The sequence below is a fragment of the Hyperoodon ampullatus genome (genome assembly GCF_949752795.1).
Source record: "Hyperoodon ampullatus genome assembly, chromosome: 8".
Classification (NCBI taxonomy): Eukaryota; Metazoa; Chordata; class Mammalia; order Artiodactyla; family Ziphiidae; genus Hyperoodon; species Hyperoodon ampullatus.
In genome coordinates, this window is record NC_136921.1 from 115,033,052 (window position 1) to 115,045,749 (window position 12,698).

The 12,698-nt window shown below is 41.3% G+C and overlaps 1 protein-coding gene across 1 annotated transcript in view; it reads right to left on the minus strand.

Annotated features, from left to right (window-relative positions):
* The window catches only part of HERC2 (HECT and RLD domain containing E3 ubiquitin protein ligase 2), a 222,286-nt gene that overhangs the window by 114,043 nt on the left and 95,545 nt on the right, over positions 1-12,698 (minus strand). The window contains exons 26-34 of the mRNA XM_079710369.1: positions 7,207-7,421; positions 6,847-6,979; positions 6,620-6,747; positions 6,337-6,532; positions 3,945-4,072; positions 2,889-3,062; positions 2,676-2,812; positions 2,414-2,565; positions 1,562-1,753 (exon numbers count right to left, since the gene is read on the minus strand). Of these exons, the coding sequence (XP_079566495.1) occupies positions 1,562-1,753; positions 2,414-2,565; positions 2,676-2,812; positions 2,889-3,062; positions 3,945-4,072; positions 6,337-6,532; positions 6,620-6,747; positions 6,847-6,979; positions 7,207-7,421 (1,455 nt within the window). The remainder of the gene's footprint in view (positions 1-1,561; positions 1,754-2,413; positions 2,566-2,675; positions 2,813-2,888; positions 3,063-3,944; positions 4,073-6,336; positions 6,533-6,619; positions 6,748-6,846; positions 6,980-7,206; positions 7,422-12,698) is intronic.

Genomic DNA, 12,698 nt, shown 5'->3' on the forward strand with positions numbered 1-12,698 from the left:
CCCTAGAAAACCCCAATGGCCTTTTTTGCGGACATGGGAAAGCCAGACCTGAAAGTCATATGGAAATGCAAGGGACCCAAAATAATCTTGAGAAAGAAAAACAAAGTTGAAGGACTTACTTATCGATTTCAAAATTTACCACAAAGCTACAGTGTTCAGAACAGTGTGGGACTGGCGTAATGAAAGACACAGAGACCAACAGAGCAGAACTGCGAGTCTAGAAATAAACTTAAATATCTATAGTCAAATGATTTTTGACAAGGGTGGTAAGAACTTGAAAAAAGAAGAGTCTTTCCAACAGATGATACTGGCACAACTGGATAACCAAAAGAAATAAAGTGAACCCTTACCCCACACCATATTAAAAAACTACCTTAAAATGGATCAAAGATCTAAATATAAGACTTAAGGAAGAAAACATTAATGGGTAACCTTCTTGACCTTTGATTTGGCAATGATTTCTTAAACATGACATCAAAAGCACAAGCAACAAAAGAATAACAGATAAATTAGACTTAATCAAATTTTAAAATTCTGTGCACCAAAGAAAAACAAAACCCAGAGTGGGAAAAAAAGGTCTTCAAAATCACATAACTGATAACAATCTAGTATCCAGGATATGTAAAGGGCCCAGAAAACTCAAAACACAAACAACCCAATTTTAAAATGGGCAAAGGATGTGAACAGACGTTTCTCCTAGATATACAACAAGCACAGGTAAAGAGGCTCAACATCATTCAATATTAGTGAAGTGTAAAACAAACCACAATGAAATACCACTTCACGCCAAGCAGGGTAGCCTTAATTCAAAAAAAAAAAAAAAATCAGAAAATAACTAGTGTTGGCAAGGACACGGGAGAAACTGAAACTCCTGGCCCATCGCTGGTGGGAAGGTAAAATGGTAGTGTTGTGGAATAGTTTGACAGTTCCTGAGCAAGCTGAACATACGATTACCATATGACCCTGCAATTCCACTCCTAAGTATATGACAAAAGGACTGGTAACAGGTGTGCAAACAAAAACTTGTACACAAATGTTCCTAGCAGCACTACTCACCATGGCCAAAAGGCAGATACAAGCCAATGTCCATCAATGGATGAATGGATAAATAAAACACAGTATATTCATATAACAGTTTTTAGCCATAGAAAGAAATGAAGTACTGATACATGCTAAATGAAATAAGCCAGATACAAAAGGCTAAAATTGTATGATTTCATTTGTATGAAATATCCAGAAGGAGCAAGTCCATAGAGACAGAAAGCAGACTTGTTGTTGCCAACAGCTGGGGGAGTGGGAAATCAGGAGTCACTGCTCACTGGATATGGGTTTGCATTTGGGGTGATGAAAAGTCATGGAACTAGATAGTATTAAGGCTTGCACAACACTGTGGATGTGCTTACTGACGACAATGAGTTATAAACATAAAAGTACCTAGAATAGTAAATTTTATGTTATTTGTATTTTATCACAATAAAAAAAGAAGTTTATAAAAAGAGAGAGAGAGATCAAGGCAAAACCGTGGCATTTTCACAAAGGACTTAGGGCAATGCCAACCCACCAATGAGCCGCAGTGCTGTCTGTGTGAGCGCGAGCGTGCCGGAGTTCAGCAGGAGGCTCAGGTTGTGGGCACCGTGCTGCAGCGTGAGCGTGCTGAGCATTACCAGGAGAAAGCGCGCTTGCGGGGTCGTCCCCAGGCTTGGTCCCGACGGGTTCTCATTTGTGATGGTTTGCAGGGGGACAGGCTGGATACCTAAAAAGCATTGGCACCTACATAAGTTTCTTGTGCGTGGCAACAAGAACATACACGATGCAGAAAGCATTAACAATTTCTTTTTTGTAAGTCTGTCTTTTTCATCAGATATCCATAGAGTGTGGACATCGGGCAGCTCTGTATTGCTTTGCAATAATCATACCATCATCACTCCACATACAGCTACCTTCATCTGTCTACAAAACGTATCACACTGCTCTTCTAAATATCCCTGGTGGCTTAGTCATTTCATGTCAAATGTAAGAGATATTTAACTGCTCTTCCACAAAACCAATCCTACCACTTCTCTGTAGATGCTCAAACTGTCCAGGAAATTATGTATTAATATAGGATACACATTCTAGATTGTGTAAGTGATACACATGAAAATGTTAAAATGCAAAAGCTTTATATTAGGATACTACAAGATTGTATCTTCTGCCAAATTTTGAAAGTTTTGTTTAGAATTTGAGAAAACTTAAAGCAGCTTAGATTATCATTCTAATGCACAAAGTTATTAAAGTCTGCAAAGCAAAAATAAGAATTTGCAAGTTTCCAGAATATAAAATAAAGAGCCAAACTATGAAATAATGCTGATGTGATCATTGACATCAACAGCAATTTTAATACAGCCTTTTAACTGTCAGATTTTTAACTCACCAAGTTCTTTAAATTTGTTATTTGCATCCATCAGAACATTTCGAATATTCTGCACAGCCCAGGCATACAGCTTGCCAAAAGTTACTTCAAGCAGCATCCGATTAAAAGGTGGGATCAAATCCACATCCTTTAAACAATCAGTAAGGGGCTCCCTTTCAAACAAAGATGAAGAATCTTACTTAGGATACTGCCGGACTTCAATAAAACAACGCTTTGTTGTCACAGCCTCCCTTAATTCAGAGAAACTATTATAAAGTCTTACCCTATATCAATCCCCTCTGGAATAAGTCTTTGCCATCCACAGAACATAGCATACTGCACAGAGGGAAGTAAGAAATTTTTGGCTGCCAGTTTTAAAATTGTGTCTATCCCTTCCAGGCGAACCTCTGCTCTCTCCAACTGCAAAACATCAATGCATACTGTTAAGTGTTTATGGATTATCCAATACGGAAGAGAATGTTCTTAGCAAATTTACCTGTTTTAGTAGGCACTTTCTCATTTTTTCCACATCCACTGGCTCTTCTTTAAGGGCAAATTCAGCAATAGTACTGAGGAGTGCAGACTGAGGATACAGGCCCTGAACATTCTGCTTCAACCACTTGTATCTGTGAACACCTGTAACTGTATTCAACAGTGGCTGCCATTTATCCTGACAAAGGAAAACCATGTTCACCATTAGTTAACCCTATTCATATTAACATGTGCTCTAAAACAATTACTTGAAGAAAATATAAATAAATGCCACTAGGTTTAAATTGGTAAAATATTTAAATTTAGTAATTAATTTATGGTAAAAACGACTACATCATAAATAGGCTTATAAGTGAATTTATAATCTGTATGCTTACATACTTTGGAATCGGCTAACCTGACATGCAAAGTTAAATTATCAGGGGCTTCCCTGGTGGCGCAGTGGTTGGGAATCCATCTGCCAATGCAGGGGACACGGGTTCGAGCCCTGGTCCGGGAGGATTCCACATGCTGCGGAGCAGCTGGGCCCATGCGCCACAACTGCTGAGCCTGCGCTCTAGAGCCCGCGCACCTAGAGCCAGTGCTCCAAGACGAGAGAGGCCCGTGCACGGCAATGAAGAGTAGCCCCCGCTCACCGCAACTAAAAAGAAAGCCCACGTGCAGCAACGAGGACCCAACGCAGCCAAAAATAAAAATTAAAAATGAATGTCATTCTTTAAAAGAAAAAAAAAAGTTAAATTATCATCCATATTAATAGTTTCTGGAACAAAGGATACATTCGATGAATGAGTGAATAAATGAATGAATGAAGAAAATAGTGAACAAATAATGATACAATACACTCCTAAAAGTAAAAGGAAACACTTCTCCAGCTATCAATTTGACCAGGGCACCATAAGTCAAGTGCATTAAGCATCACTGGGGCACAGTTACTCATACTTTTAATAACCACCCACCTCTCTACTGTATATTCAAAAACAAAGCGACAATATTTGTGGATTCCCTTGCAGTATGTTGTGCTTCTGCATAGCCAGTCTTAGAATCACAAGAAATACTTCACCTTGGGTGATTTAACTGTAATGGGTCTTTTGTCCACATTTACAGGACTGTGAGGCAAGATGCAAGCTTCTTCACTCTCTCCGTTTCCAATTTTTTCTTCATCATCAGTAGAGTCTGGCTTCTTAGGAACTATGTTTAAAAACATCATTCATGATAACAATCATTAAATATGATTTTAAATCAAGAAATGCTTAAATGTGCAGGAAGGTAAAGGATATATTTTATTCACAGCAACACATAAATATCATTGTCAAGTGCTCAAATTACAAAAGTAAAAACTATCATAATTATTCTCACATGACATCTAGTAATAACACTTTGCCACTCCATGTCAGGGACAGAAAAGACAGTGACAGTGTTACGAGGGAGGGAAGCCCTAAAGAAGCGGAAGCCCAGGGGTTGGCAAACTTTTTCATAAAGGGCCAGACAGTGAATATTTTAGCCTTTGCAGGCTATTTCAGTCTACTGCAAATAATCTACTGTTGCAACATGAAAACTGGCTAACTTTATTTATGAATGCTGTCATTTAAACTTCATATAATCTTCATGAATCATAGTCTTCTTTTGATTTTTTAAAAAATAATTTAAAACTGCAAAACCCAGCCTTAGCTCATGGGCGATACATAGCAAGTGGTAGGCTGCATTTGTCCCCAGACCCTAGTTTGCCCACTCTGGACTAGTCCATTGGTTCTGTCACCAGTGTGCAACTGAATCAATCAGGTGCCTCTGACTACGTTAGTCTTTTTAATCAGAGAAATTTCTATTGAATTTGCAATGTGATATGTGGTGTTGCTTCCGTACTTCTGGTCCTCTTCAAGGTTTTCAGTCTCATTCTTCTCAATATATAATATAAATAACAAGCAACACAATAATAAACCTAGGCAATACAACATTAACACAGCAGGTCTGGGTTGCTCAAACCCTGCAAATTCCCAAAAAAGGCCTGCCCCGTCAGCACTGGCTCTTGACCAGCTCCTGCGAACTGAGCTCTGAAACCTTGGTATGTTCTGCCTGAGAAGAGTGTCTGAGGCACAGGACCACCTTTACCGGTGTAACCAGACAGCTTGTGGCTTACGGCAACTGCCTGCTTCTACTCTGGATGGAGTCTGGGCAGTTGAGAGCGATCACGCAGGTCCCACATGGCCACGTGACTGACTCCCGACAACAGCCCTGGACACCAAGGTTCAGGTGAGCATCTCTGACGGACAGTCCTTCACACGTGTCACACGTCACCGCTGAGAGAACCAAGCACGACCCTGTGTGATTCCCTGGAGGGAACGCTGGAAGCCCGGAACCGGTTTCCTTTGGAATTCCCTCCATGCACCTCTCCTTTTGCTACTTTTTATCTGTGCCCTTTCACAGTAATAACTAAGAGTATAATAGTTCTTCTGAGTCCTGTGGAGCCCTACCAGTAAAACACCAAACTTAGCACAGCACCAGGAAGATTAATTATTTCTACATTACAATTAAGTATATAAATGCACAACATCAAGAAATTTTAAGTGGTGACAGTGTGAGCTCAGAGACCAGGGACGCAATGGCCACACGGGGATGGGGCCATCCTTCCTCTCGCTGAGATGGCAGTCTCTGAGTTTCCTGGCTACCTGGGTTCAAGGGATCTCAGAAGTGTTCCTGGCATATCTCCTGATTCAGAGCAGCTCCAGGATCCAGATAAGCTGTGGTTTAAGCTCAGGAACAATCAATTCAGGATGGCTTCTAAAATAAGTTAGTCTTTCATGGCATTGTTTGTAATGTCCATCTAAAACTCAGTAATTAATATTGCTTAATAAGCTAATCTGGGAATAAATCAATATAATTCATAAGAATATAATCAGATATTTTGGTAGACTTGCTTATAATCACATATGACCAAATTAGAAAGTATGTATTTTCACTCAAATTTTGGTTAATACAAAAACTCTTTTCCATATCCCTACACAGTTGCTTCCTGAAAATATCAGTAACTTTTTTGGTTCCTTTTATAACAATCTTCCATGTTTCACAATACTCAATATTGCCAAAGAAAAACATTTCTTCACAAGAATGGCAAGATTTATTGAAAGATTAAACGTTCCCATATATCTCATTACCAGGACAAGTGATTAAAAAAACACTTCCTTTTCCCCATCAATTTAATAAAGTTTACAGTATTTTCAGCATCAATTTACTAGTTACCAACTCATAACACACTCAATCCCAAAGTTGCATCATCATCTGATATCTTGGAAAAATAAGCAGGATTTGTACACTTAACCCTAAATACACATAACAAACATTATGGCACTTGTGAAAATGCCACAATTGGTGAGCAGCAGCCCACAGCCTCACTGCAACCACAGACACCTATACGGGGACATGCTCTGAAAGAACCCTCCTACTTTTTATCTTCTTACCTCTCTTCTTCCTTCGTTCTCGAATTATCTTCTGAGCTATCCTCCTCCAACGGGGCAAAGAATTTAACAGTTTAAACTTGGACATTATAGAGAGGTCATTACAAACTGCAGGTCTCAGTTCATTAAAGAGGAACCTCAAACGTTCAATGACTGGGGCACAGACCTCCTTGTAAGAACGGCCCTGTTCTTGATGTGTCTACAAAGTTAAATACGAAAGAACAACTTAACAACAAATACTTTGCCAACTGTCCAAAAGCACAGAAGAAAATCAAAATCTGTTTACCTTAATGAGTGAGCATTTTGCTTGGTAGACAACTCTACAAACATCCACCACTGATTTAGGCAATGTTCTGTGCTTTACTTGCTCAATACCAAGTGTACCTGCATAAACTAAAGATAATGCCACGTGACCTGTAAAAGATATTGAAAAGAAAGGGCAGGGTAGGAATGAATGTGTACAACATGTCAGTTGAAAGATCTACAGTACAGCTAAAATATTGAGCGTCATACCTAAATCTTCATGTTTTAAGAGGCAGCATAACAGCAAGCGGCCGACCTCCTCCACAGGATGCTCAGGAGGAAAGGTGATGGGTGTGGTCAAGTGGCACTGCCTACAGTACCTCTCTATCTGACACAGAAAGTCCTGCAACAGAAACAGCTGGAGGTAACTTCAGAGCCAACCTCACAATATCGTCATGAGTTCTAAACTAAGTGCCGTAACTTCTAAAACCTCACCGGACATTGAACTGAACCAGGCTCTGGCCTCAAAACCCGCACTCCAAATATGTAAACAAAGTCTGTGCTAAGGTGTTCACAAGTCAAAGTCCTAAGGTAAACAAAGGACGCTGAGTGTGGGAAGGCCTCACGCACCTTCACGTTGTGGTCTTGAATGTTATTGTCAGCAATGGCTTGCAGGAATGCCTGGGAATGGTCACCCAGGGCCCGTCTGTGGGGGTAGAGCCGGGACTTGCTGGCAGGAGTGCCCCCTGGAGAGCTACAGTGGTCCTCATCTTTCTCCTCATTGTAGCTGTAGTGGATCTGGCTAGTCTGCAGGCCTCCAGAGAAGATGGATGACTGAAGCCACTCTAGAGAGTGCACATGCAAACATTAAAAAGAAACCTGAGTGCACTGTTCAGAAATAAATACTGAAAAAAAAAAAAAGAAAACTAAGTACTTCACTTAGGAGGTGAAATTCAGGATCATTCATGTGAAAGTCACATCTAACGTATTTACATAGATTGGCTTATAATGCCTATATCTACGTGAAAAAAGGTAACACTTTCTGGTTACTCAACACATCTTAAGCATGGTATCAGAACCCAATATAATTGTTCCAGTCCAACATTTACCAGATACCTGCTCAAACATGGAGCTGTCCAGATCCACAGAAACCATGTGAAGACTAGAGCTATGCCTTCTAACAGGGACAAGAGCACTAAGGCACCACTTACACAAGTAATCACCGACTTCAATTGGGATAACCACAGGCTACAAGTACTACGGGGGAATGACCGTGCAGCAACAAGCCCCCGACTGTTCGGAAGGATGGTAAGGAATTTGCTGTCATCTGTATGAAGACTAACACGCTGATCATCCAGGCAGGAGAACAGCAAGTGGGAAGGGTTCCATGAAGAAAAACATGCTCAGGGCAGCACGTCTCCCTAGAGCATTAATCAATTAATAATAAGAGACTACTGAACATACAAAACAAGATCGTTAAGTACAGGATGGATACGTGGAAACCTGAGATCCAGCAGGCTATAAGGGAGACCTGTGCGAGAAGGGGGGAAGATGGCGGAAGAGTAAGATGCGGAGATCACCTTCCTCCCCACAAATACATCAGAAATTCATCTACACGTGGAACAACTCCTACAGAACACCTACTGAACGCTGGCAGAAGACCTCAGACCTCCCAAAAGGCAAAAACTCCCCACGCACCTGGGTAGGGCAAAAGAAAAAAGAATAAACAGAGACAAAGAATAGGGACGGGACCTGCACCAGTGGGAGGGAGCCGTGAAGGAGGAAAGGTTTCCACACACTAGGAGCCCCTTCGCGGGCGGAGACTGCGGGTGGCGGAGGGGGAAGCTTCGGAGCCGCGGAGAAGAGCGCAGCCACAGGGGTGCGGAGGGCAAAGCGGAGAGATTCCCGCACAGAGGATCGGTGCCGACCAGCACTCACCAGCCCGAGGCTTGTCTGCTCGGCCGCTGGGGCGGGCGGGGCTGGGAGCTGAGGCTCGGGTTTCGGTCCGAGCGCAGAGAGAGGACTGGGGCTGGCGGCGTGAACACAGCCTGAAGGGGGCTAGTGCGCCACGGCTAGCCGGGAGGGAGTCCGGGAAAAAGTCTGGAGCTGCCGAAGAGGCAAGAGACTTTTTCTTCCCTCTGTTTCCTGGTGTGCAAGCAGAGGGGATTAAGAGCGCCGCTTAAAGGAGCTCCAGAGACGAGCACGAGCCGCGGCTAAAAGCGTGGACCCCAGAGACGGGCATGGGACGCTGGGGCTGCTGCTGCCACCGCCAAGAAGCCTGTGTGCGAGTACAGGTCACTGTCCACACCTCCCTTCCGGGAGCCTGGGCAGCCCGCCACTGCCAGGGTCCCGGGATCCAGGGACAACTTCCCCGGGAAAGTGCACGGCACGCCTCGGGCTGGTGCAACGTCACGCCCGCCTCTGCCGCCGCAGGCTCGCCCCGCACTCCATACGCCTCCCTCCCCCTGGCCTGAGTGAGCCAGAGTCCCCAAGGCAGCTGCTCCTTTAACCTCGTCCTGTCTGACCTACACGCAGAGGCGGGGCCAAATCCAAAACTGAGCCCCGGGAGGAAATCTTTCCCAGCAGCCTCAGGAGCAGTGGATTAAAGCTCCACAATCAACCTGATGTACCCTGCATCTGTAGAATACATGAATAGACAATGAATCATCCCAAATTGGGAGGTGGACTTTGGAGCAAGATTTATTATTTTTTCCCCTTTTCCTCTTTTTGTGAGTGTGTATGTGTATGCTTCCATGAGAGATTTTGTCTGTATAGCTTTGCTTTCACCATTTGTCCTAGGGGTCTATCTGTCCTGTTTGTTTTGTTTTGTTTTAAATTTTTTTAATAATTATTTTTTTATTTTAATAACTTTATTTTATTATACTTTACTTTATTTTCTTTTATCCTCTTTCTTTCTTTCTTTCTTTCTACTTTTTCTCCTTTTATTCTGAGCCGTGTGGATGAAAGACTCTTGGTGCTGCAGCCAGGAGTCAGTGCTGTGCCTCTTAGGTGGGAGAGCCAACTTCAAGACACTGGTCCACAAGAGACCTCCCAGCTCCACAGAATATCAAATGGCGAAAATCTCCCAGAGATCTCCATCTCAACACCAGCACCCAGCTTCACTCAACGACCAGCAAGCTACAGTGCTGGACACCCTATGCCAAACAACTAGCAAGACAGGAACACAAACCCACCCATTAGCAGAGAGGCTGCCTAAAATCATAATAAGTCCACAGACACCCCAAAACACATCACCAGACGTGGACCTGCCCACCAGAAAGACAAGATCCAGCCTCATCCACCAGAACACAGGCGCTAGTCCCCTCCACCAGGAAGCCTACAGAACCCACTTAACCAACTTGAGCCACGGGGGACAGACACAAAAAACAACGGGAACTACGAACCTGCAGCCTGCAAAAAGGAGACCCTAAACACAGTAAGATAAGCAAAATGAGAAGACAGAAAAACACAGCAGATGAAGGAGCAAGGTAAAAACCCACCAGACCTAACAAATGAAGAGGAAATATGCAGTCTACCTGAAAAAGAATTCAGAATAATGATAGTAAAGATGATCCAAAATCTTGGAAAGAGAATAGAGAAAATGCAAGAAACATTTAACAAGGACCTAGAAGAACTAAAGATGAAACAAGCAATGATGAACAACACACTAAATGAAATTAAAAATACTCTAGATGGGATCAATAGCAGAATAACTGAGGCAGAAGAACGGATAAGTGACCTGGAAGATAAAATAGTGGAAATAACTACTGCAGAGCAGAATAAAGAAAAAAGAATGAAAAGAACTGAGGACAGTCTCAGAGACCTCTGGGACAACATTAAACGCACCAACATTCGAATTATAGGGGTTCCAGAAGAAGAAGAGAAAAAGAAAGGGACTGAGAAAATATTTGAAGAGATTATAGTTGAAAACTTCCTTAATATAGGAAAGGAAATAGTTATTGAAGTCTAGGAAGCACAGAGAGTCCCATACAGGATAAATTCAAGGAGAAACACGCCAAGACACATATTAATCAAACTGTCAAAAATTAAATACAAAGAAAACATATTAAAAGCAGCAAGGGAAAAACAACAAATTACACACAAAGGAATCCCCATAAGGTTAACAGCTGATCTTTCAGCAGAAACTCTATAAGCCAGAAGGGACTGGCAGGACATATTTAAAGTGATGAAGGAGAAAAACCTGCAACCAAGATTACTCTACCCAGCAAGGATCTCATTCAGATTTGATGGAGAAATTAAAACCTTTACAGACAAGCAAAAGCTGAGAGAGTTCAGCACCACCAAACCAGCTTTACAACAAATGCTAAAGGATCTTCTCTAGGCAAGAAACAAGACAAGGAAAAGATCTATAATAACAAAGCCAAAACAACTAAGAAAATGGGAATAGGAACATACATATCGATAATTACCTTAAATGTAAATGGATTAAATGCTCCCACCACAAGGCACAGATTGGCTGAATGGATACAAAAACAAGACCAATATATATGCTGTCTACAAGAGACCCACTTCAGACCTACAGACACATACAGACTGAAAGTGAGGGGATGGAAAAAGGTATTCCATGCAAATGGAAACCAAGAGAAAGCTGGAGTAGCAATTCTCATATCAGACAAAATAGACTTTAAAATAAAGACTATTAGAAGAGACAAAGAAGGACACTACATAATGATCAAGGGATCGATCCAAGAAGAAGATATAACAATTGCAAATATTTATGCACCCAACATAGGAGCACCTCAATACATAAAGCAAATACTGAGAGCCATAAAAGGGGAAATCGACAGTAACACATTCATAGTAGGGGACTTTAAAAACCCACTTTCACCAATGGACAGATCATCCAAAATGAAAATAAATAAGGAAACACAAGCTTTAAATGATACATTAAACAAGATGGACTTAATTGATATTTATAGGGCATTCCATCCAAAAACAACAGAATACACATTTTTCTCAAGTGCTCACAGAACATTCTCCAGGATAGATCATATCTTGGGGTCACAAATCACGCCTTGGTAAATTTAAGAGAATTGAAATTTTATCAAGTATCTTTTCCGACCACAACGCTATGAGACTAGATATCAATTACAGGAGAAGATCTGTAAAAAATACAAACACATGGAGGCTAAACAATATACTACTTAATAACTAAGTGATCACTGAAGAAATTAAAGAGGAAATAAAAAAATACCTAGAAACAAATGACAATGGAGACACAACGACCCAAAACCTATGCCATGCAGCAAAAGCAGTTCTAAGAGGGAAGTTTATAGCAATAAAATCCCACCTTAAGAAACAGGAAACATCTCAAGTAAACAACCTGACCTTGCACCTAAAGAAATTAGAGAAAGAAGAAAAAAAAACCACAAAGTTAGCAGAAGGAATGAAATCATAAAAATCAGATCAGAAATAAATGAAAAAGAAATGAAGGAAACGATAGCAAAGATCAATAAAACTAAAAGCTGGTTCTTTGAGAAGATAAACAAAATTGATAAACCATTAGCCAGACTCATCAAGAAAAAAACGGAGAAGACTCAAATCAACAGAATTAGAAAAGAAAAAGGAGAAGTAACAACTGACACTGCAGAAATACAAAAGATCATGAGAGATTACTATAAGCAACTCTATGCCAATAAAATGGACAACCTGGAAGAAATGGACAAATTCTTAGAAATGCACAACCTGCCAAGACTGAATCAGGAAGAAATAGAAAATATGAATAGACCAATCACAAGCACTGAAATTGAAACTGTGATTAAAAATTTTCCAACAAACAAAAGCCCAGGACCAGATGGCTTCACAGGCGAATTCTATCAAACATTTAGAGAAGAGCTAACACCTATCCTTCTCAAACTCTTCCAAAATATACCAGAGGGAGGAACACTCCCAAACTCATTCTACGAGGCCACCATCACCCTAATACCAAAACCAGACAAGGATGTCACAAAGAAAGAAAACTACAGGCCAATATTACTGATGAACATAGATGCAAAAGTCCTCAACAAAATACTAGCAAACAGAATCCAACAGCACATTAAAAGGATCATACACCATGATCAAGTGGGGTTTATTCCAGGAATGCAAGGATTCTTCAATAT